The sequence below is a fragment of the Staurois parvus genome, unplaced genomic scaffold (assembly GCF_062004578.1).
Source record: "Staurois parvus isolate SC_StPar_1 unplaced genomic scaffold, SC_StPar_1.0 ptg000549l, whole genome shotgun sequence".
NCBI classification, from domain to species: Eukaryota; Metazoa; Chordata; class Amphibia; order Anura; family Ranidae; genus Staurois; species Staurois parvus.
Genome location: NW_028318345.1, coordinates 377,472 through 403,921, shown reverse-complemented (window position 1 = coordinate 403,921; position 26,450 = coordinate 377,472). Strand labels below are relative to the sequence as shown.

The following is a 26,450-nucleotide window of genomic DNA, read 5'->3' as shown; positions in this document are numbered from 1 at the left end:
AGACACCTGTGGCTGTGTGCTATATAGTATATGTCTAAAACATTCTGAACATCACACTTTGTGATGACACTTTAAATTGTGATGACTGAAAGAGACAAAAGGACATTGTGCAGGACTGTGACCCGGAATAAGAATACAACCGCTGCAAAAGTGACTGCAGAGCTTAATCTCAGTATTCACGGGACTCGGTCTTCATCGGACTGAGATTGAGTTCTGCAGTCACTTTTGCAGCAGTTGTTTTCTTATTCCAGGTCACAATCCTGCACAATGTTTTTTTGTCTCTTTCGATCAGTTGACCATGTCAACCGCACTTATGCTTATCAGACAACGTTTTCCCGGAAACTGTATATGCCATCATAACCCTTGATACTGTACCTCGCAACACGAAAATAAATTGGCAACTTCAGTCACAGAGGCACCAGCTAAGCGGGCACCAACAATTTGCCTCTTTGAAGCTCAGTAAGCTCTGACATATTACTAGCCGGGCTGAATGATGAAAGTGAGTCTTCCCACCTGTTAGCTAGGTGTCTCATCACACAGCGGAAGCAAAAGAATGTTACATCACTTTCAACGTGAAACATGTCGTAACCTTCACACCTGCAAATCCTGTAGTGTTTCCATTTTTTAGTCTAACTCCTGTATAGCTTAATCACAGAATCTTTATGAGGCAAATGTGCTTTGCAATTAGGTATATCAAAGATCCATGAGCACCCAATATTTACTTCCTCTGCAAAAGAAATTGATTGCTTCTACGTGCCTCTATGAACTTACAGTCCATCACTAAATCACCACTGTCAACACCTTTGCAGATTTTAAACCTAGAATAGCTGAAGTTTAATGTACTGCTGTAAAAAAATAAAACAGGTCTGTTCCTTGTTAAAGGCTTCCAGTAATAAAACTCCATGTTGTGCTTTAGCGTCCGTGGCTATATAATGCGAGACTGCTAAGGAAAAAAAGAACATGTGCAAAGATGGAGGAAACTAGCAGCGGATTTAGAGAGAAGCACAATTTTCATTTCTTTGTTCAATGCCCCAGAGCAAAAGCAGACAATTTTAAATGGAAAGGGGCTCCGTCCTGTGTTCTTGACTGTAAAAGGTATTGCAGTGTGCTTGTTTTTAGCAGTCAATTCATTTCTCCTTTTCTATGGTTATGTCTCTACAAGCCCAATGCATTTACACAAAGGGCCATGCTTTATGTGGCACTCAATAATGTTGTTTTCTCTTTTTCTACAATGCACATAGAAAACCTATTTATTGGAGCTTAAAATGTTCAGCAGCTTATTTTAAAAACTTCTGCAAAGAGTAATCCAGAGCAAACAGTTTTCCTCTTTTATCAATTTAGAGCTGTCAGAATGCAGAACTACAAAGGAAGATTTACTAAAACTTGTGCTCTCAGAATCTGGTGCAGCTGTTCATGGTAGCCAATCAGCCCCTAACTTCAGCTTGTTCAATTAAGATTCACCATAAAACCTGGATGCTGATTGGTTTCCATGCAGAGCTGCACCAGGTTTTGCACTCTCTAAGTTTAGTAAATAACCCCCTATGTTTTTGTGTGCCTTGGACATTTTCCTTTTTCATATTACTGGAGGATGTGATTATCAAAAAAATTCCTGTGAAAGTATCCTATTTTTTTTACCTGCTTATAGGACATCTGAAAAACTAAGGGAGAATGTAAGATGTCCTGCCAAAACAGATTCTTTTTAATAACTGAATTGCATATCTAAACTCCCAATCAAAAATGTTATATATTGCAGCTTACCAGTCATTAGAAGATGTTGTTGATAAAATACATTTAATTTTTCAGGCTATAAACATTTTTAGCAAGTACAGAAGATACCTGTTGATCTTGCCAGAAATGCAATGTCCTTGTCAACCATGGCTGCCCTCGTAGTTATGCAGAAAAAATTGTAGACATGAAGGCACATGAAGTATGTTATTCACTAGTAAGCTGCAATATATTACATTTTTATTTGTGGGTTTACGTACGCTTTAGATGGATAATGATAAATGCCAGTGGCATGATAATAATGATCTTTTTAGCAATTTGTAAGGTGGCATTCTGACCATCACTGTAAGGAGGGCATTCTTCCTATTGACCACCAATGTAAGGGGCATTATTTCCACAGACCCCCAATAAGTTGGCTTTAGCAGGTGTTCCCAAAGATCTGAAAGTTATTTCAGAGACAAAAAGATTGAAAAGGCTGCTTTAATGCATAAGAGCACTAAAAATGGTAATGTCCCAGAATCCCTTGTGCTGGTTCCAATCATGTTTTAGGATGTACCTGGTATTGTTTTCGCTTGTGCATCATTCAGGACAAATTTTGGGTCAAAAACCTACCATGTGTGCTGGGGGATGACTGGCAAAAAGTATAACAGCAGTCTGCCAGCACATTATGCACTGGTCTGGACAAGGTTTGCCATAATACTATATTGTCATTCTTCTTCATATGACACTCAGCAGATGTGCTGGGCTATAAATTTACCCTGAACAAAGGGTCGTTTGCTTTGGATCTTGGATCTCTTTCACTGGCAATCTGCCCGATCTGTTCCATGAATCTGATTTATAGGTTGGCTTCTGCAAGTGTTTTTTCCACAGGATGTAAATAACACCTCAGCGACTCATTATCGATTTACCATATGGGTCCATGCAGTGTTTAGTGTTTTTTTTCTGCCAGAAAACCACTCTCAAAAATGCAAAACAGAAGAGTTTTTTTTCTGTGTCACTGAGCTTAGACTGTTACTAAACCCAGGCTCCTGCATTCACTATATTTGGTCTTCCACAGTACGCAGAACATGGAAACGCAATTATTTTAGTAAATATAAATTACTAAATACCTTTTCTCATCAGCAGTTAGAGCAGTCTTGTGACTTCTATCAGAGCACTGGTTAAACTTGTAGGAGTTTTCTTTCTGTTCTAGGAGGATGTGAAAGTCCTGACCCTTTGTCTGGGAAGTGCTGATTGGCCCTGTGCTGGTCACATGCACTCTCCCAAGAAAAAAATACACACCAAACTGAGCATGTGACTACAGATTCAGTCTGTATCAGGTGGTCATTTAAACAAGAGGAGGGGCAGAGAAGTCAGGATCAGACAGCATTTTTGCACAATGCAGAGGATTAACCCCTTAGGTTGGTTCCATAGTGAGTATAACCAGCATGTTTTACTGCATATACAGATTGATTTTACTGTTGTGGGTTTAGTAACACTTTAAAATATTCCTCTAAACGACCTAATGTGCATGGACATGTAGGATAACATTCAGCTGCTTCTACAGACAAAATGCTAAACTTCTCTAGGAGCACAGATTTTTTTAAGCCAGTGTGCATGGAGCCTATTACCAGTCTAAGCAAACTAAATAAGAGTCCAAGACATGATCCACAGCAAACCAACAACAGCAGATTGTTTTACAAAATTCGAGATTCATTTTTTAAATTTGTTGTATACATTGCTGACTTTATCTGAATAAATACTAAATATGACACAGAATATAAGAGTAGCTTACAGTTTCAATCAACTGTACATGGAATTGCTGGCTGTCAAATTCTCTGGGTACGCCAATGAGTGACTTTGACCAATGAAAGCTTTTAAGCATTCATTGGTGAATGTGCCTGAAAGTATTTATAAATAAACCCCAAAGATAACTCATTCTTATAGAAGCTGGGCCCAACATAAAGAAACTCTCATTACAGATGCACAAATTCAACAATCTACTCAAAACATTACAGTTTATTTTCTGGGAAAATTGAACAAGGATTTAATTTTATTGAACAACATTTCATTTTCCCACATTCACTTCTACTGGTTTTTAAACTACATAGCCCTTTAGTCTGTTTTTTCATCTCAATGTGACAAACTGGCAGTAATACAAGTCCACCAACAGGTGGCATCGTTGCCTTACTGAAGATGAACACTTACTGGCATAGTGAGTAAAAAATACAAAATCATTTACATAAACTTTGAATCCTCTGGTAAAGTTGTACAATAACATAAACGGTGTTAGGGACAACATTTCACTTATATTCTGGAGTGGTTATTTTTGCTAAGTAGCCAGGCAGGAGTATTTTATTGCAAATTTTGCAAACCACTGACACTGTATTTGCTATAGAAATTTTGAAATTGATTTTGCTGTAAGCATTACTTACAGACTTACTGTGCATTTTTATACACACATTCTCTGTCACAGGAATGCAAAATTATATTCCTAAATAATAAAATCAAGGTTGGCATGGACTAATGTAAATGGGTGGACATACTCTGTAAAGTGCTACATAATATTCTGGCGCAAAAATTGCTGAAAATAAATGAGTACACCACAACTGCATAGCAACTAATGAAATTTAGTTGCTAATCTGAGCTATCTATATTGAACTTTAGTCTTAGGCCCTTTTCATATGGGCAATCCCATCAGGTCTGTCTGCCAGTTTTTCAAGCAGACCTGATCAGAAGGTCTATGCATTCCTATGGACATGCAGGTGTAAGCAGACAGGTGTCCGCTTATACCCATCTACCTTCGGTCCGATCCTGTCCTTTAAAAAAAAACAAAAAAACCAAAAGGGGATCTGTCCTCTTTCGTTTAGGTGAATTGGACTGGAGGGTATTTGGGTGTAAACAGTCAGAGGAGTCTGTTTAGTCCTGGCTGCCCGTAGCTGCTATACCTAGAGGTTATTGAATTCATGCAAAGTCTAAACTTAAAATATGATATTCTCAAATGCTTTTGGGTCTATCTAACCAAAGTTAACAAATTTAAATGTTCATATCTTGTAAGAATAAAACTACATCAAATGTGCATGGCTATTACTATAGGAGATCATAAGAAGTAAGAATGCATTGATACCTTTTTTTTTATCAGTGAGTACGAGTACTGCTACTTTCAGTCAAGTACTCACCGATACCAATTACTGATACTTTGTGGTGCCACACAAAATGTATGGACGCAAATTGCGCTGCAAAGAATAGCATGTGATTGAAACAGGTATGCGATTCCTGTCCAAATCGCATGCGTTTTCCCCACTGATCCTGTGTGAACCCAGGCTGTCATAGCCTGAGTTTACACAGACACGATGCAGATGCTCCATATTCTCAGTGGTAGGAGAGGAGAGAAAGCTTCGGGGATATGAAATCAGTGCTGCTTTCACTCGTCTCCTTGCAGGGATGACAGTTCGGGCTAGAGGGCCTTTGATTGGTCAGCACTGTCACATGGACAGTGCTGGCCAATCAGACGCCGTCTAGCCCGTACTATGATTGCTGCAAGGAGAGGAGAGAAAGCTACAGGGATTTCAAATCCCGGACCTGTGAGGCGGCTTTCTCTCCTCCGCTTGCAGGGATGACAGTTCGGGCTAGGGGGCTTTTGATTAGCCAGCACCGTCACATGTGACATTGCTGACCAATCAAAAGCCCTCTAGCCCGAACTGTCATCCCTGCAAGGAGAGAAGAGAAAGCCACGAGGATTTCAAATACCTTCTGCTTTCTCTTCTCTCCTACCTCTGAGAATATGGACCATCTGCTTCCATAGTATGCATCCCCACATGCCCACTCTCCGTTCAGCATGGGATGCCTGGTTTCACACAGCAGCAGTGGGGAAACTGCATACAATTTGGACAGGAATTGCATTCCTGTTAAAATTGCATGATAATCTTTGTGGTGCAATTTGTATTGATGCAAATCGCACCGCAAAGTATTGGTATTCGGTATCGGGAGCATTTTCACGAGTACAAGTACTCGTGAAAATACTTGGTATCAGTGCATCCCTAATAAGAAGTCCTTGTTTCTAAACAAGCACAGTAAACCACACACGGGTAGAGGTTGAGTAATTCACGCACTAGCTGTGCTTGCATTCATACACTAACCATTTTCTTAAGCAAACAAGGCTTACAGATTTCTTAGGCCTGGCACATGCACATTTTATTTGCCATTGAACAATGGTGATCATTTTTTCTGTGGAACCCACAGCAAGTTGAAAGTACACTCCATATACAAATAATGATTGATGTAGAGAAGGAAGAATATCCAGAACTAGAGAAAAACATTTTACATAAACACGAGACAGACTAATGCCAACAGCACTGAAACTGGTACCTCGGTCTATCAATCAAATTCTATACTTAAAATGATATTCAAGTCAACTTTTTTTTTTAAAAAAAAAAAAACCCAAACATGTCATACTTACCTGCTCTGTGTAATGGTTTTACACAAAGCAGCTCCAGTCTTCTTCTAGATTGCCCCGCCGGTGCTCTTGGCCCCTCCCTTCTTCCCCCAGAATAAGCAGCTTGCTATGGGGCCACCCAAGCAGGCTTGCTCTTGAGCCACTGCTATGTGTGTCCATTCGTGGCTCAGCCCCGCTTCCTCTTTCTCCTCATTGGCTCACTGGCTGTGATTGACAGCAGTGGGAGCCATTGGCTCCAGCTGCTGTCTGAGCCAGTGAGGGAGGAGAGTCCCCAGAGAGCCTAGGCTCTTGTGCACATCACTGGATCGAGATGGGGCTCAAGTAAGTATTGGGGGGGGGGGGGCTGCTGCACACAGAATTCATGAAGTTAAAAAACCTTCAGCCTTTAGAACCACTTTAACATGATGCCTTGCTTATATAGGCATCCCCCAACTACAAATACTCACATTACCTTCCTTCAGGCCTCATTCACCATGTGTGCAGAAAAACTGATGGAAATAAATGTCCAGATTTCACTTACAGAAACATGAGTTTCATACACGTTGCAGATTCGTGCGCAGAAAAGATCCGCACGCGATACTAGTGTTGTGGTGTGAACAGGGCATGTAGAGAACAATTGTTGTAGAACACATACAAAAAAACTCATGTCTCTGCACATGGTGTAAACGAGACCTCAATGTAAACTATAATTTGCTCTATTTGACACAAAGTGCTCCACCCACATGTGACAGCACTGGGTCAATCACCAACGCTGCTACACGAGTGGAGTCACATGTTCCTCCATGCATGGAGTACCTGGTATTTTCTTCTTTCAAATCAGCTGAACAGAGCAAAGGAGGAGTGAATGGATGAAAAAAACACAGGTTTGCTTTAGGTTTTGCAAATCTGTGTATATAAAAACATAATACTACAATCTTTGGTATTAGCAAAAACCCCTGTACCTTTGCTCTAGTTTTCATAAGTCAGCCGGTCAATTAGAGGCTGACATTAAAACAAGAATTCAGAATAAAATACTGTTAGTGGTCTACATATTTATAACATGTTTTTCAGTCTCTGCTGTATTATCTCCCTGGAGACACAATCTACACTAGAATGATCAGTGTTCAAACTATTTTAGCGTCTGCCTGCAGTACATTTGGATATGGCAGGGGAGTGCTATTTGACTAATGCTTTTCTTTGAGCCTGCCTTTATTTGTTATTCAAACCTGACTTCATGCTAGTGAAAATAAGGAAGGAACTTTACTGCCAACACCCATAATATCCTGGAACACACGTAGACAAGAGCAATAGAAAACATTTGCAGATTAACAGCAGGGCGGTGGTTAACATTTTCTGTGGCATCACACTGTATTATCTCACAGCTCCAACTGTAGCATAGCATGGACTCTTCTGACAAAGAGAACATACCAGAAAAATACACAATTGAAAAGATAAGTGACAGCCAGTGCAATGTAAAAAAGAGGCATCAATAGTCTACCTAGCACAGCACAATTAGAGTGAGAGAAGTTAGACAAAGCCAGGACATGATGAAAAGCAGTTCATGTGCACAGCACTTTGCATAGACTGTTTTGTTTTTATATAGGTCACTAATCTGGCTCCTGTTCGCTTTTTGGATACATTGACAGAACTATAACATTGAGAAAAGCAGTCACAATATAATGAACAGTCATGTAAAGAAACGTAAAGATCTATAGAAATACAGATGTAAGGATGGTGTGTCATTTATACTAAGAGCCACTGGCAATCATTAATAAAGGTTATAACGTTATTCCGGAAAGATTTCTTCTTGGAAATTCCTAAAGTGATTGTAAAGGCTCAAGGTGTTTTACCTTCATGCATTCTGTGTGAAGCAGTCCCCACAATACTTATCTGAGCCCTATAGCAATCCAGCAATGTGCACAAGAGCCTTGGCTCACCGGGGACTCTCCCTCTTCATTGGCTGAAACAGCAATGGGAGCCATTGCCTCCCGCTGCTGTCAATCACAGCCAGTGAGTCAATGAGGAGAGAGATGGGAGGGCTGAGATGCAGCTCTGTGTGTGAATGAACACACAGAGCAGCGGCTTGGGAATGAGCCTGTTTGGGTGCCCTCATAGCAAACAGCTTGTTCTGGGGACAATCAGCAGGAGGGAGGGCCAGGATTGCTAGTCAGGGACCCGAAAAAAGAAGATTGGGCTTGCTCTGCGCAAAACCATTGCACAGAGCAGGTAAGTATAACATGTTTGTTATTTAATTTAAAAAAAAATCATTTAATATCACTTTAAGTGTAACAAATAGGAATATGGGTTATTACCATCATCATTAGGCATTGTAGGCTGTGCCTATGAGCAGCAGAGGAAAGGAGGGAGCTACTGTTATTTGTCATGTTTTTTGATACACATATACTGTAGAAAAAAGTCATCACATCTAAGATTAGTTACATATTATCATAAAACTCTGAGCCAGTTAAAAGCCAACAAATCAAGGACATACTCTGTGTACAAGAGGCAACCCTAGCAGATAGCTTTCACTTTAGGCACCAAAGGTTGTGTGTCTACATGTTCCAATTATGTAAATTTGGCCTTTGGTTATTTCACGTAAAGTTAATCTTTCCATTTCTAAAACATATTAATATAGTGGTATCTTCATATTTCACTTACAGTGTTTCAAATACATTCCTCCTTTCTGCAAATTGTGCAGCCTGAGCAGACTAAACAGAGCTGTTACCAATGCAAATTATTTTGTTGTCTGCAGTTAAAGGCTACATTCATCTTTTGAGAATTATTAAAAAATGCAGGTAAAAAAAATATGCATTCATTATATTTTCCCCAGGAGCCTGTAAATCATTACACCCGCAATCAGTGTATCGGTGGTGCAATACAAGACTCCTGCACACACTATCTATAGAGTTCTGTGCCTGAACATCTGTACAGGCAGACAGTACCTGAGCTGTAGGCAGTGTGAATGAACTACAACCATGCTGATTTGTAGTGGATGGGACTTGTGGTTTTCTCATTCATAAATTCTTGTACATAAATTATATGGCTGTATGGGCGGGTGCGGTAAGAAGAACCCCTGCCTGCTGTCACAGTGGGGGATGGGGGGAGGGGGTGTCTGCTGCATAATAACATGTAACATGTCACTAAAAAGCCTTTAAGCCAACAACTCTTTCTAACCACTCCCCTGGTAGATGACATATTTAGAGACCACTGACCCATGACTATTATAGAGAGGTCTCTGCTATGATTGACAATCTGGTTTCACCTTCTACATGGTCTGTGGCAGACAACATGAGAATACACAGGGTGGAAATAAAAGCCTCTGGGGACAGGCTAAGTTTCTGCTCATGATTGTACTTGGCCATATTCAATATATTTCAAAATATATCAATAAATAAATAAATATATATATATATATATATATATATATATACACAGTATATATATATACTGCGTGTTGAAATGTGTTTTTATTACAAAATATATGAAAAATATATTTAAGAACACATTTCAAATACACTGTATGTCTTTAAAAATACAAATCTACATTTTTGTATATATGTTAAAATTACTTTTTTTATATGTTAAAAAAAATCTTAAAAATATACAAAATATATGAAAAATATTTTTAAAAATATATATTTTTTTAAATATAGTCTTCAGATTTTTTCAACATATAAAAAAGTAATTTAAACATATATTGTTACATATATTTGTAAATGTATTCCAAAAATATAGACTTGTATTTTTGAAGACATACAGTATATTTGAAGTGTATTTTTAAAAATATTTTTCATATAATTTGTAATAAAAACGCATTTCAACATGCAATATATATATGTATATATATATATATATATATAGAATATGTCCAAAATTGTAGCATTTCAAATATATGTCAATATATTTGGGAAGAACATTTTTAAAATATATTTCAAATATATTTTTCTTCCATGTGGATTCCAGCTTTGGCTCCATAGAGTGCATGAGTTGGAACCAGATGGAGGATATTGTGCTTTCTGCTCAAAACAAAAAGGTGCTGTACTCCAAAACCTGGCTTCATTAGAACATGTTTACTACTATACCTATATACCTATACTACTATACCTATACTATACTAAACCTACTATAACACTCTCATCAAGACCCTCTCATCCAATCCTCGTCAACTCTTCTCTACCCTTAATTCCTTACTCAACCCAACACTGCCTCCACCCACCAACTTACTTACTGCACAAGAAATTGCCAGTCACAAAGAAGATCGACACAATTTGTGATGAGATCTCCAGTGTCAAGCTTCCTCCTCTAACCAACATACCAGGCCCAACACCAAACTCAACAGTCTCCTCCTTCGACCCTGTTACCTCCAAGGAAGTTACCAATCTCCTTTCCAAGGCCCACTTCACCACCTGTCCCCTGGATCCTGTCCCCTCACAACTGTTGTAGCCTCCTTCCTGCTCTATTCTAAACTCTCTAACCCACATCTTCAATCTCTCACTCTCCAGGGGCACCTTTCCCTCCCCACTCAAACATGCACTGGTTACCCCCATTCTCAAAAAACCCTCGCTGGACCCCACCTATTTGAATAACTTAAGACCCATCTTCCTGCTCCCGTTTGCCTCCAAGCTTCTCGAGCACCTTGTTCACAACCGTATGAACTGCTACCTCACCGACAACAACCTTCTTCATCCCCGACAGTCTGGCTTCCGCCCACAACATTCCACAGAAACTGCCCTACTAAAACTCACTAATGACCTACTAACTGCTAAAACCAAAGGCCATTACTCCATACTCATACTCTTTGACCTTTCCACTGCCTTTTCTCAGTGCACTTTCAGTTTCACATATAACTCCTCCTCCTCCGCTCCTCTTTCCCCTTTCTGTTGGGGTACCCCAAGGTTCTGTTCTTGGGCCACTCCTTTTCTCTCTCTATACCTCCTCCCTGGGCCAACTGATAACCTCCCATGGCTTCCAATACCACCTCTATGCTGATGACACCCAGATCTATCTTTCCACTCCCCAGCTCACCCCCTCAATCTCCTCACGTATCCCAAATCTACTAAGCGACATATTAGCATGGATGTCACATCACTACCTCAAACTCAATCTTTCAAAAACTGAGCTTGTAATATTTCCTCCTCCCCGATCCCCACTCACGACTTTACCATTAAGATCAACAGCACAACCACTGGTCCTTCCCCTCATGCCAGGGTGCTAGGCGTAATCCTAGACTCTGACCTCTCCTTTGGGCCCCACATCCACTCACTGGCTAAACCCTGCCGCCTCAACCTCCGGAACATTTCCAAAATCCGCCCCTTCCTGAGCAATGACACCAAAAAAAAATGTATTCACTCCTTGGTTATATCCCGCCTCTTTTACTGCAACTCCCTCCTCACTGGTCTACCGTTACACAGGCTATCCCCCCTTCAGTCTATTATGAATGCTGCTGCTAGACTCATACACCTTACCAACCGATCAGCGCCTGCTGCCCCTTTCTGCCAATCCCTTCAGTGGCTTCCACTAACCCAACGTATGAAATTCAAAACACTAACCACAGCTTACAAAGCCATCCACAACACTGCCCCTAGCTACATCACCGACCTCATCCACAGATATCGGCCAAATCGCCCACTCCGCTCCTCCCATGATATCCTCCTCTCTAGCTCCCTCATCACCTCCTCCCATGCTCGCCTCCAGGACTTCTCCAGAGCTTCTCCCATCCTCTGGAACTCCCTATCACAGCATGTCCTATCAGCCCCCACCCTGTCTGCCTTTAGGCGATATTTGAAAACGCACTTCTTCAGGGAAGCCTACCCCACCTCCACCTAAGAACTGTACTTGAATCACCTCCACCAGATCATCCCCCACAGCTATCACCTTTTGTATCATCTCTCCCTTCCTTTAGATTGTAAGCTCCACGAGCAGGGCCCTCACATTCCTTCTGTACTGAAATGTATTGTAATTGTACTGTCTCCCTTATATTGTAAAGTGCTGCGCAAACTGTTGGCGCTATATAAATCCTGTATAATAATAATAATGTTTATCTATTCTGAGGAGGGTGAAGACCTTCTTGAAGAGTGAGCTATTATATCAGCCTCCAGCCATTCCTGCTATTGTCATCACTGCCTTCCCCTCCGCCCTTTTTTTCCCCTCTTAGTACCCCCCCCCCCTTTCCTTACCCCTTTTTACCCTTTTCATGTTTTCTGTCTTCCCTTCTATCCATTGTAAGTAAAATGCAGCGTCCTATCCTGTTTCAGGCCCTGTTTTTGTGCTGGTGACTTGAATCTTTTTTAGATTATTGGCAAATGGCAACAGAGGCCAGAATGTAATCTTGTTTTCTGCAGTTCAGTCTTTGTCTATAGTCCCATTTTCCTACAGAGTATTACCCAATCTATTAATGAGGTCATTTTTCTTGGGATTGTTCTTACTTCTGTCACATGGTTTCTATCATTACCTAAAAGATGGCCTGTATGTATCTATTAATGTGCTACATTTGTACAGCTTGTTGAATACTGCATTACCTAAATAAAAAATATGCAAAAAAAATAAAAATGATGGCATATGTAAATGACAATATACCCACAAAATCGTTAGTCATTTAATTTCTCCTGTTATATTATGTAAGGTATAAGCCAGCCTCTTTCAACCCGGGTAGCCAGGCACCCTGGGGTGCCTTCAGGGATGCCTTAGCAATATGCCTAAAAATTGCTCAAAAATTGTATACAAGCCAGCAGGTGGATCAATCCTGCCATTTAGTATACAAAGCTAAAGATTTTCAATGTGCACTCTTATGATCTTCTAGCTGCCAGCATCCTAACACCCAAAGATGTCTTCAGTTGATAAGGAGGATGTCGGATGCCTGCACACAATCCTTTTTTGCCCCTCTCCATCAGCACTGGGGTCACATAAACTGAGTAAGGGAGAGAAACTGAGGAAAAAACTTTGGAATTCTAGTCAGTACCAGTGTGCAAAGGTATATTTGCTTTGGAAAAATAAATCACCTCTAACGTTGGGTGCACTACGTGTGTGGATGTTGCTGTATTATGTAAAAATAGCAGAATAGTTTTTTTACATTTTAGATTGGGGAGCCTCAAGATTGTGCAGAATTTTAATGGGTGCCTTGAGATTGTCCATAATTTTAAAGGGTACCTTGACTGAAAAAAAGTTGATAAACGCTGGTATAAGCTACATTCTAAGAGAATACTCACTAAGTAGACATCAAATATAGAGCCATTGTCATTGTCCATCTCTATCGTACTCTGTTCAGATGTCTGGTATGCACTGTCTTCAAGTGTGAATGTTGAACTTGATGGCAAACCCCTTCTAGAAGCAGAAAGCAATGAGTCAGTACATGCATAATCCAAAATAATGTCTATCTTATTTAGTGATGCAAAGGAAACAATGTCTGGTTATTATACCTTAGCGATAACTAAGACAACTTGGCTACAGCTATTGCTTTCCATACAAAACATAATAAACTATCAATCATAGATTCAACAGTTCAAAACTCTCTCTCTTAAAAACGATCATTTGACACACTAAAGATCAGTTTATTTGAATTTGCCATTATTTATTTCAAGCCCTCAATTTAGTGCAACTGATAAAATTCTTTGATCAAAGTGATTGTTATATCAAATACATGTATCATGATGTAAGCTCAGTGGCTCTAGTTGGAGTTGTTTATGGTCCTTTTGTGCATATACCCTTGAGTGTGCCTTTCCTGATTTTGCTCTATATGGAAGAAGAACCCACTGTTTTTCGACTAGCATCTTAGTGACTACTCCTGATTGGTGCGATATGAGCGTACTTTTTGTGTCTGTGTTAGGTTATCAACCTAGAATTTAGAGTCCTATATAGGTAGTTTACCTGCATAATAGTTTTTTTGTATTTTAATTGAGCCTGGGAATGCCCACAGGGCACTGTTTTGTAACCAAATATTGAAATTAATAAAAAAAATTAAAAAGAAATAAATCATTACATTCATAGTTAGTGTAAGCATTTATTGTCCTGCAATAGATTAAAGCAGAATTACCACAGTGATCCCCACTAACTTCTGGGTCCCATGCCGGGTGGCGGCCCTGCTGCATTGTAAATACAGGAGATTGCTTGCTTGGCATGGGCACTACTCAAAGAACACTTTGCATTCTCTCAGTGATTGCAAAGTATTCTTTGATAGGACAAAGTGCATAGGAGGGATATTGTGACATCATAAAATCAACCTCATCCAATCAGAGAACACTGCATCCATTGAGAAAATTCAAAGTATTCTCGGAATGGTGTCTGTATTGAAGGGCAACCTCCTGTGTTCACAATGCAGCAGGGTAGCTATTCAGTACAGGACCCAAAAGCTAGTGGAGTTCACCACTGAAGTAGCATTGCCTATTATACTGATTTCCAGATTTCTGGCTAACGGCCTCATTTGCAAGTATAAATGGAGCCTAATACAGCAGAGCTATTTGCCTCGCTGTTAATTACAATCTATATCCAAAATGAATAAATGCATGTAAAGTAAGCACTACTTCATATAGCACCTGATGTTCAGAAATACATACAGGAATTCAGTACCCAGAATAGAATGAGAAGGAAAGCAGAGCTAGACCCTGGAAAAAAGAGAGGAGGAGGTAGGACCCAATGTTTAGGTGTACCTCAGGCAGGAGGTTCTTGAAAACGGAGTTGCTACACCCCCCAAACCTGGGTACTTTCTCTTTATTATTCTGTTCTTGGTACCGAATTCCTGTATGTATTTATGAACATCAGCTAGAATATTTTCAATATAATTGTGCTTATATGTTTTACAGAAGTTTATTGCAAAAGCATTTTTGTCATGCGGTGTGCATACTCTATATATTTAAAATAATAGTTCATTCTCTTCCCTTCCCATCCTAGTGAAAATGGTTATAAAGACAGGAAGTGAAGGAAAATCTCCCCAAAGGGTACCCAATCAGCAGTGAAGATCCAACAGAGATTCTAAATGTTCCTTAAGCTTTCCAACTGTAAAAAAAAGTTTAGAATGGAGGCACACTTTAGGAGGTTGACTGGCCCATGTCTACACAAATGGGTGACTGCCTTGATTTATGGGAAGGCTGTCTATATAGCACTGCAAAGCACTCCATAAGTCCATATAGTCTACACTGCCACACGTTTATGTGATAAAAGAGAGAAGGAGCAAGACGTTGGCTCTAGCTTATCAGGGGAAAAAATAGCAAACGCAACAAGTTTTCTAACCTGTACAACTGGCTCTTCCACTGAACAGCAGCCGGCTGGGACAATCTGGAGGCTCCCACAGATATGATATTGCCTTCTACTGTCCAGGAGTACTTTAAGGCCTCGTTTAAACTTACTTACTAAGAGCAAACCCCCGGCTGCTAACTTTTCAGCTAAAGGTGGAGTGGTTGAGAAATGGTAAAAATGCAGTTTCACTGCAAGTGTAAATGACATTCATTTTTTTTTTACAACTCCAGCCTATGTGATGGCCACAGTCAACTGGTGACAGATGTCTATGCTGATCATTAAGGCATGGAAAACCTGTCTTTTAATTGCCATTTTCAGCTGCTCACTCCTTAATTTCCTGATAAGGGGGTAGATTAAAGAATGATGTGAATTCACCATAGATAACACACAACAGCTTCACAATCACCATGTCACATGGGCTGGCTACTGATATCATGGATGTTATCTTGGGATTAGTAATAAACTCTTACAGATGCTGTTACTGATATTCTGCTGAAAAAATCCCTGGTTTTAAGGGTGATCTTATTTTCCTGTATGAAAATTATACCACAAACAACTGAATGAAATCCCATTAGAGAATCAAAGGTAAGGCCACAGGTGAAACAACTGCAGTCGATCTACTCATAATTACCAACCACATAAATATTTGATTATATCTTTAAAATGACAGTACATGTTGAAAAGAGCCATTCTCAAAATCCTACTACACACAACTGTAAGATTTCTAAATATAGCAGTGTAAACAAGAATATCTTTCTTATGTCTTTACTGAGTCCAATGTCAAAATTCACAAAACCTGATAACCTGATGTTGGGTGGACTTTACTAAAGACAAAGATATTGGCTGGAGCAATCATGGCAACATCTACTGATACAGTATTCAGCTTTCGACAATAAACTGATATCAGCATGGCCTTAAATACTTAGTTTTAATTCAGCCTTTAGACTACACAATAACAGATTATTCTATACACATTATATACAGTAGTGTGGATAGATGAATCTCCCGTCTTCCATCTGTTGTATATGTATTATAAGTATATAATAATCCAACAGTGGCTGTATATGATTGGATGCAGCTGCTGTTGGGCTGATAATTATGTTAGGCTCCTTTAATTTTTTTAATTAAAGAAAGTTGGGCTGGAGATAGGTGACAGGGCCACCCAAAGAGCAATTTTAGGCTGGTTTACCAGGGACTTTGGTCCTAAAGCCACCCATTACTGAAAAAACAAAAAAAAACAAATTTTTTAGTACATAGTACCTGTAAGGGAAAAAAATTTACTTTCCAAGTCCTGTACCTGTTTGTGGAATCTTTGCTCTGCTGCTATGCTTTGGTGTTTGAAGAATTTTCATATCCAACACACTTTCTGGTGTGTTGGATGCATGCATCCCCCCTGTGCTTTGTGGTTAATCTCGTGTTCCCTATGCCACTACTGTGCCCTGTAGTGACTTTCTGAAAAATCCTCACATCCAATACACCTGGAAGTTTTTCAGGTTTGAAGATCTTTTGGGTGTAGTAGCTCTACAGCAGAGAGAAGATTCAACGAATGGGCAATGGTCCATGTATTAAGTCTCTTTTTTATGGGTGCTATTTGTTTAATGTTTTGTTTTAGACAGAGATGCTTTAAGGTCCCTTTCACATTTATGCGTAGGTACTTACATGCATTGTTAAAGTGTGTAATTGTATACATTTATGCATGTTCTTGTATGATTTATAAGCACTTTTAAGTTCTATTTGGTGTTTTTTTTGTTTATTCATTATGCAAAGTGAAGAAGAACCATATAGAATTGTGATTACAAATTGCATGATGTGTGATGACCCTTCATTTTTGTGGGCTTGCCTACTGCACGTAAACGCAAAAAATGTAAATGTCTTGTATTCAAACATGCAATAGATGTGAATATATTGAAATAAATGGGTCAATCTGAAAAGAGAAAAAAAAATAACCCAGAAAGTTTTAGTGTGAAGGGCTAGAAGGAATCGAATATCCCTCCACTGAACCAGTGTTTTTGCTGTATGCTGTATTTTCTACATTAAAGTATGCTTTGGAGGAATTGCTGTGTGCCAGTAATCGTGGCTATCAAATGTGTCCAGTCCTGAGAAGAAGAATATTTTTGCCATCGGTTTTGGGTATGCAGTTGATCATTGTCGCATAAAGGAATGATCTGCATGGCCCCACTCACTACCTGAATGAGGAATATTCCTCTTATTTTTTAAGTATTTGGTAGAATAAGGCTGGTCATACATTATACAATTTTCTTAAAATGTTCTGTACAATTTCCTTTAGATTTACCTTCAACTATGTAGTGCAAGGGCCTGCCTAATTGGATACAATTGAAAATGTTGTTTAGGTTTGACCTCATATTATATGCTTTTTGGTAAATCTAAAGGAAAACTGTACAAGAAAATTGTATAATGTATGGCCAGCCAAAGATATGTGAATACCTTCTTTTACAGATAGGCTCTACTGTGCTATATAAAAACAGAAAAGTCTTAATGGTCTCCAAGTCAGATACTAAAGTGTTGACTAGAGATGCTGTTCCTTTGGACAAACCCAAAGGAACTGCTGGAAAATCAAAAACATGTAACCAGAATAGAATTTTGGGTAGACTATTCATTATAAAAGGTGATTTCCAGGAAATCATGTATTAACATGCAAGGATGTTTGATCACCACAGACCCTTTGTAAGCAGTAATAGGAGTGTGGGGAAAAAGTTCATATTAACATAGTAGTTAAAGAACTCCAGGCAAAATGTTTGTTTTCCCATGCAGTGTGGCTGTGCCTGCACTGCACAGGTTAACTGCTCATTTTTGTCTAGGGGTGAGGAGAACGGAGATATATTTACCTAATCTGCTGAGCCTCCAAGCGCAAAACCGGTCCCCACTTCTCCTGCCCCACCCCCACTAGTGGTCTTGTTCCTGAAGTCATCACGCCCATAGACCGTCTCTGGATGCGAGGACAGCAAAAACAGTCCATCACTTTACGTGGGAGGATCAAAGGTTCGGGTAAGAATAGCTTTTCCTTACACCATTGGACAAAACACGCAGTTAGCCCATGCAGTACGGGCGCAGCCCTACTGCATGAGAAAATGAACATGTTGCCCGGAGTTCTGCTTTAACAACAAATTGTAGTTTCCTGGGAGAACAATTCAGGAAATAAAAAGAAACAGTACAATGAAGTGTTCCTTATGAAAATATATTTGTGAAATATTGTTATTACTATTCACGTGGACCAAACTGAAGGCAATTTTTTCACACAAACAAATGGTGTCAGTGAGTCATTTGAAAAGTGGCTGAGCCAGTTTTTAATTGGTAACCATTCTGCAGTTAGACTTAATGTGTTTACAGTCACATCATGCTTATAGTATAAGTGCCAGAAAAACTGGTTAATTTCTCCCACAAGGAGACTGCACACAACTGTACTAAAAACATGAAAATTGCGATGTCTCTAATTATATATGTGTCTGTTTTTCTGGGAATAGAATTCCCAAGATGAAGGTAACATTACAGTACAATACAATGGTCACCTATAACAATATGCATATTGAGAAAATGTCTAGAATATTTGCAGTTCTAGAATCAGTGCAATTTATTTGCTATGTGTAATTTTCAAAACTAAAAAAAAAAACTAAATAAAAAAAATGCTTTTGACAGAACAATATGAAACCGTGCAGTGGAATTGTTTATGCTTACCAGCTTTTATAAATGGTAATTTACTTGTGCTTATTATGGCATGGTATAACATGTTATGTATCAAGTTATATGTATAATTAGCCTTGATAGCCTCTGTTTTCAATAGCAGGTACAGCTCAAAGGAAAAACACATTCCTCCTCTCCTAGCAGAAATGGAAGGGACTTTATGAATGAGTCAGTATATAGAGGCAACAAACAAACATCTACTTATAAACGTTCATAAAAATATTACAATAAAAGATCAAAAGCTATGATGAATTTTCTTTAAACAATGCTGTATATATAGAACAGACAACTTTCCTCATTTAAGAAATACTTTTATTAAGGATTGCTTTCTATTACCGCTGTCTGCAAAGTATATCCCACTGTAATGACCATAATCTACTTTAACTCCATGCCAAATATGATTATAAATGGTCAAAGCTATGCTTCTTTTGCCAAGTACGACACATGGCAGATTCCATACATTGGGACAACCCCATCAAAATGAAACCATTAGGAGGAGCATCCACTTTTATCTCTGGACAATCAACAGAAAGTGTTCACGGTTCCCAGACAGTGACATGGACAGCCGAAAAAGGACCCTCCCCCTCTTCAGAGAAGAAGCTGAGAAGAACCCTGTGTGTCACATCACCAACCAAGCCTGGACCCTGTGTGTCACATCACCAACCAAGCCTTTAGTTTCACCTCATTTTGCTACAGAAAAAAAATTTAGTGGACAAGAATTTTTTTTTTCATTCCAGGTCACAGCTCATGCTGAATTCTTTATCGATTACATTTCTTGCATGATTCTCCCATTATTCATTAGAAATTCGTTAGTTTTTAAAAAATTTTTCAACATGTCCGATCACTCAAATTCGACAGTCACTCAAAAATCAGCCACTGCTGTGGCCCACTAATAGTGCGAAATTTGAACGAAAATTGTTAGAAAAGATTTTCGAAAGAAAATTCTTTTGGAATTCGACCCATGTATGGCCGGCTTAAGTAATCAACCATATCTAATCACTTGTCATAAATCAGCAGAAGTTGCTTTCAGCTGCAATGCTGCCTTGTAATAGTGTTTGCCTGAGGCAACTGCTGCAGAAGATAAATCTTGCAGTTGTTACTGTCTATATTTTAGCAGTCCAGGAGCTAATCAATTCTCTCCTGAGCATTGGAGCATCTACAATGTTGCTGTGTAACAGCGCCATATATTAATTAAAATGAGAATTCACAAAGCATCCAAGAGTCTGGGGCAATGTTAAAGGAGGATTAAGCCACTAATATCTAGCCTCCCTTGCAGAAATAGTTATCTTCATATTACTGAGGCAAGGCAGATCACTATTACAAGATTTTCTATAATTTGATCTAAACCCCTATGAAGAAAAAAGTAAGACAAATAAAAAGCTAAAAAACAGAAAAGAAGTATAAGATGTTAAAGTAGAACTATAGGTAAAACTTAATTTGTCAGATTTTTTGTCCCATAGCCAAACAGGAGGTGAAAGGAAATCCCTGCAAATAAAGGGGAATACTTGGGGACTGTCGCTGACTTAGCCTGCTGACCAGTTGTTGGATAGAGCACTGTGGTCTCTGATTTTGTTATGATGCTCACAGGGAATGGAGACAGATCAGCAGACACTACAAGAGCTTGTGTGATGCCACTGGCCAAGCTCACTACACCCTGTTTAAGAGTCATAGTAAAGATGCTATCATCAAGGTTCATTCAGAGCACTCCTACACTGGATTTGCGCCTTAAGATGCTGGCAAGCGGGTGGGGTGGAAGGAAAAGGGGTTTATTATAGGCTACCGGACTATTTTTGTGACACTGTCCCCCTTTAGACACTATGCAGAATACGCCTAGTATAGGGTTTAGGGGTTGCTCGCTGTTTTACTTGTTTGTCATCTACCGTATATTTTATTTGCCAATGTTTTACATATTGTTGCACAATTACTGCAGTTTCTATTGCTTTAAGATTGTGGGTTACCGTATAAGTTTGCAATAAATTATCCCCCTTCAGGCCAGGTGTGTCAGAGAGCATACTGACTCTTGCAGAGTAGTAGGCACTGAGAACAGTGGACCAGAGAAAACAGAGACTCCTTCGGGGTGAGCGCTACATATTATTTGGCATTATCACTATCACAAGCTTAGCAAAACTATACAGCTACCTCAAATTCTATTCACGCAAACATGTCTCAATGTTATCTTCATGTGTACTTAAACATTTACAAAAAACAGCTTCTTTAAGTCAACAGTAAGGTACAGCACTCATGAAAGCAGTCATTGATTTTGGGTTGAAGAATTCCACTGTATTGTGAAAAAGAAAATAATTATCTCTACATTCGGGAGACTTGTTCACTTAAGCTGGCCATAAATGGTTTCGAATTCAGCAGGGACTGGTCTGGATTCGATCCAACTATGGGCAGGCTGATTGTATCCAAGTCGATCCATCAATCAACCAGCATCTCGATTTCTAGCATGTGATTATTGCCAGCGGCTATAGCTGCTAGCAATAATCATTGTGTTCTCCCAGCAGGGATGACTCCCTGTGCCCCCCCCAACTTGGAGAACATAAAAGCTTGATCCCCCCCATCACTTTTGATGGGGGAAATCAAGCAATTTTCTTTCCTGCAATCCATGATTGCAGGAAAGAGGATTGCATCATCTATGGTCTGCCTTACATTTTGGGGTCCATTTCTGGAATGCATTAAAGACAGGTGGCCATTTTTTAAAATTAAAACCTATACTTAACAAGTATATAAATATATTGGTATATTAGAACAGTTATCAATATCAGCTACCAAATCAGGACGCATAATTGTCAGGATTAATTCAAAAGGAAAACCTGATTTTCACGCAAAATGGTTGTAACTACAAAATGAAAATATTACTCTGGTCACAAAGAGGCATGAAGCCTTTGGCCATAAAGTAACTGCATAATGTCACATCACTTTGCATTCAGTGGATACACGCACTTATTGGGTCAAATAAAGATCTGAAACTTTGCTGGCTTGTTCATCATCCATTACCAATCCACAGTGGATTCTATTTTCATATTCATAAATAAATATACAGTTCCAATTTGAAGAAGGTAGGTTTGGACAATCCACTGAGTTACATATTCTTCAGTTTATAGATTGGTAATGAGATCCTTATATAGAAAAGAGCTAGCAATACCATTCTTGAATATGTATAAGTTACAATATCATGCAAACAGTGGACTCTTGCTATGAAGCGAACTGCAACATAAGAGAGTTAGCATAGCCCAGCCACAGTGTTTAACAATAACATTTCTGGGCAGGAAATTTAATGTTTGTTGACGAATACATCCCACAATACCAAGCTGATTTTAAGAGTTTGTATTTAGGTGTCTTCAACTGTCTAAAAAGAAAGTACCATTGAATTGTAATGCAAATAATGGAAAAAAAATGCGAGCCATTGTGATTATTTCCCATTGATGTTCTCTGAAGGATTTGTTAGCAGTGACGAAAATGTTTCAAAGCTATTATGTTGCCACTATCATCACATGGTTCAAACCATAGTTATTATCTTTTATCACTTATGAACACAACAGGAAAAAAACTATAGTGTTTTCATAAGGCAAAGGTCTGTATTTATGAGTGTTTCTTTTTTCCAACCCTCCCTTGGCAAACAGAATCTTATAGCTCAACTTCCACAGTAAATATCGATGCAAGCCGTTAATGTGACCAAGTAACACTCTGCATAGAACTGTAATGCTTTTTTTTTAACAGGTTATTTCCAACACATTTTAAACATTTAGAAAAAAACCTACTAGCTAAAATGACAGGTTTGACAGGTTATATTTGAATAACCATTGGATTATGGTTCAGAGACCCTGGTTATGTTTCTTACTTGTTGAATTTTTCTTTTCGGATTAAAACCTAGTGGCTAGAAGTCATAATCCAATGAAATTAGTATTTGAATTCAGGCTCAAAATAAACAGCAGAAGCACATCTACATAAACCTAGAGATGGGACTCCAAGTACTTCACAGCAGAATGTGAAACCATCAAAAACCGCTGCAGCCATAATGCACAAGTCTGAGTTAGAACGAATGTTAAGTCTATATTTCACATTACACAATGTCCTGGTATCTTTATATATTTGTTTCAAAACTACAGGTCAGTCAGACTAACATCAAGGTATTTGAGGGAATGGTAATTGACTGTATTCAGAAATGTGTCTTTGATAAAGGTATCGTAAGTGACAACCAGTATGGATTTATGAAAGACTGTTCCTGTCAGACCAGCCTGTTATTGCTCTTTGAAGGAGTATATGACAAATTGGATGGTGGAAGTCCAGTGGACATAGTTTATCTAGATTTTACCAAAGAATTTGATACTGTACCTCATAAATATTTTTTTTAACAGGTACCTCATAAATATTTCACCATTTGCAAAATGGTTAATTTTTAACAATGTTTATCATTTGTTTCACACAAATAGAGCTTTCTTTTGGTGGTATTTTATCACCACTGGGTTTATTTTTTGCAATATAAACAAAAAGACTTTGAGTTTTTCTTTGTTTCTATTATACATTTTTCTCCTTCACTGATGTGCATTGATGAGGCTGCATTAATATGCAGCACTGATGGGCACTGACAGGAACCACTGATGGGCACTGATGAGGCAGCACTGATAGGCTGCATTGATGAGGCAGCACTGGTGGGCATTGATGAGGAGGCACTGATAAGGCTGCATTGATACGCAACACTGATAGCTGGAAATGATGGGCACTGATAGGCAGCACTGACGGGCACTAACTGGAGGGACTGACTAAGGGCACTTACTGGCAGTACTGACAGGCACAGATTGGCAGCACTGATGGGCACCATTGCTGTGCACTGATGGGCAGCATTGTTCGGCACTGATGGGCACTTTTGCGGCTGCACTGATAATGAGGGCACTGGTAATCAGTGCCCTCATTACACTGTTCAACAAATTTTTATTTTTTGCCAGTTTTGGAAACAAAAGGATCCATTTCTTAATGAATTTCACATTCTGAGTTCAAATATAACAATGAAATTTGTCAATTGGCTCTAGTTTTTCTGTAAACGGAAAGTTTTCTACTATAGGCGTAATGACTACATAATGCACAATAATTATACAGATAGATGTCTTTCCACAAATATAAAGCAAGTGATATTGACTACATAACAAAGCCTAAATGGCAGAATATATTGCATAGGATTACCAAGAACAATTATAGCCATAAGCTAAGTTGAATCATTTTAATACTTAGGATTCTCACTAGTTTTGTCTTCAGTTTGTGTTGGTTTTGCTTCTCTTGGCTTTTCTCTTGTATTCGAGGAAAGGGCTATCTCTTACAACTGCACGTGACTACACGCTTCAGGTTCTTCCTCACTTGACTCAACCATGAAGGATTCTGGTGCTTTAGGAATTGGTAGCCCCTCTCCATGAGGAACTGGACGTATTGCCGAATATTTGGATAGTGCACAGATAACTCTTTCTTCTTATTTAGCCCTTTTACAATTGGAGGCACCATACAAAAGTAACAATTACTAACATGATCTGTTGGCTCTCTCCAAATCATTGGCACAGCGAAAGGCATAGATGCCTTTTTTCCATTCAACCATTGCTCCAGTGCCGTCCCACAAGAATTGCAGCATATATGTGGTGCCCAGCTCTTGTCCTGGTCTCCTATCTTGCAGCCAAAATACAAGTTGTAGGCTTTCTTAATCATTCCTGTTATCCTCCTTTTTTGTGAGATAAAAGTTATTTCACCGCAGATATAGCAGAAATTATCTGCTTTACTCACACAAGTTCGAGGCATTACTGAGTAGCCTATATAAGCATAAAACGAAATGTAAAGACGCTGTCGAATTACAATCAGCTACAGATACAGCAGCTTTTATGCAGTGAAGTGATGCAATTAAAGGCTAATATTGCATCATCTCAGTATACATGCAATTTTCTATTGGTCACCAGTATCAATTGCGCAATATGCAGCTGAAGTTGCATCATAATTTTGAATGGCTTACGTCATTAGATGGGTGAATATATCATGGAAACTAGAGCCAATCAACATTTTTTAGGGTCATTTTCATTTTCAGCACCCCAAAATTATGTAAGATTAGATAATTTTATGCCCAAAACTTTTTACCTGTTGAACAGTGTATCAGTGTGGATGAATCCTTTCACAGTTGTCGGTTATCAGCAGTACTTACCACACGCTGTGATAGCGGGAAGAAAGTACTGCTGATACTCGGCAAGTGTATTTACATGGTGATCTGCTGTGATTGGCCCTTTACTGTGTCATGTAATCAGTTGTGCCCAAAGGACACAGAGATCACAGAGAGTGCCGGTGTGCTCCGCCAGGGGCACGTTCTGAGATGACATCATATGATACCCTCCCAGAACTGTACGACTGCGCTGTAGCTGTCATTCAGCTATAAACTGGTCAAGAAGTGGTTAATCTATAAAATGAGGTCTGTTGGAAACTGGTTAAACAAACAGGTCAAGAAAGTAGTGATAAAATAATTCATTCTCTAAATAGTCTGAACTAGTGAGTGATGTGTCCCAGGGTTCTGTCTTTGAGCCAATGCTGTTCAATTTGTTTATCAATTATATGTAGATTGGAATTAGGAGCTCATTTTCAGTGTTTGCTGATGGTACCAAATTATGCTGGAAAATAATTTCATCACAGGATGTAGCATCATTACAGGAGGAGTTAGGCTGTAGCAAGGCAGATGAGGTTCAATACTGAGAAATGTAGCTATGCACTTGGGTGCCAAAAATACACATGCAAACTACACATTAGCAGGGGATCCCCTGGGTGAATATGTGATGGAAAAGATTCTATGGGTACCTGTAAATCATAGACTTAGCAACAACATGCAATGCCATAGTCTTTTGGAAAGCATGTCCCCATCTTTCAACTTTTGGGTAAGTTATTGCATAACTACAGGGAAAACTATTTTTGCTTTGGGTACAGTGGAAAGGGATTAGAACCCCTGTCAGGTTTGTATTGCTTTCTATGCCCTGTTAGGAAGATTCATCCTTCTTATTTATCCTTGTTATTGTTGTCATTGAAAGTGAAAGAAAATCTCAAATTTTGGGTTGTCACCAGAACAGGAATAGATGGAAATCTTCTAATGGAGACACTAGTTCTGGTGATCTTGGTGACAACAAGGGATTCCCTCACTTGGAGGGATTTCCTCCCTTTTCCTGTTATGGCTATGGGAATGGAAAGTAAATTGAAAGCTCCTCAAAAAGGACACAGATGCCAAAAAACATTTCTCTATTCAAAATGAAAAAAGTTTTGCCTTTAGTTCTATTTAACAGGCTTTGCTCATTGACAATGTGGAAACTCGTATGCTCATGCAAACCCGCAACACAAATGTGCTATTTATCTTCATTGTAATCTCTTGTTG

At 39.0% G+C, this 26,450-nt stretch overlaps 1 protein-coding gene across 5 annotated transcripts in view; it reads right to left on the bottom strand.

Annotated features, from left to right (window-relative positions):
* PIP5K1B (phosphatidylinositol-4-phosphate 5-kinase type 1 beta) overlaps positions 1 to 26,450 on the bottom strand; it is a 207,046-nt gene that overhangs the window by 2,071 nt on the left and 178,525 nt on the right. For 3 of the 5 annotated variants that reach the window (XM_089691041.1, XM_089691040.1, XM_089691038.1), the window contains one exon: positions 13,345 to 13,459. The exons of 1 other annotated variant lie outside the window; for it this stretch is intronic. In XM_089691041.1, coding sequence (XP_089547167.1) covers positions 13,345 to 13,459 — 115 coding nt within the window. The remainder of the gene's footprint in view (positions 1 to 13,344; positions 13,460 to 26,450) is intronic. One more of the 5 variants, XM_089691042.1, reaches the window with a different exon arrangement.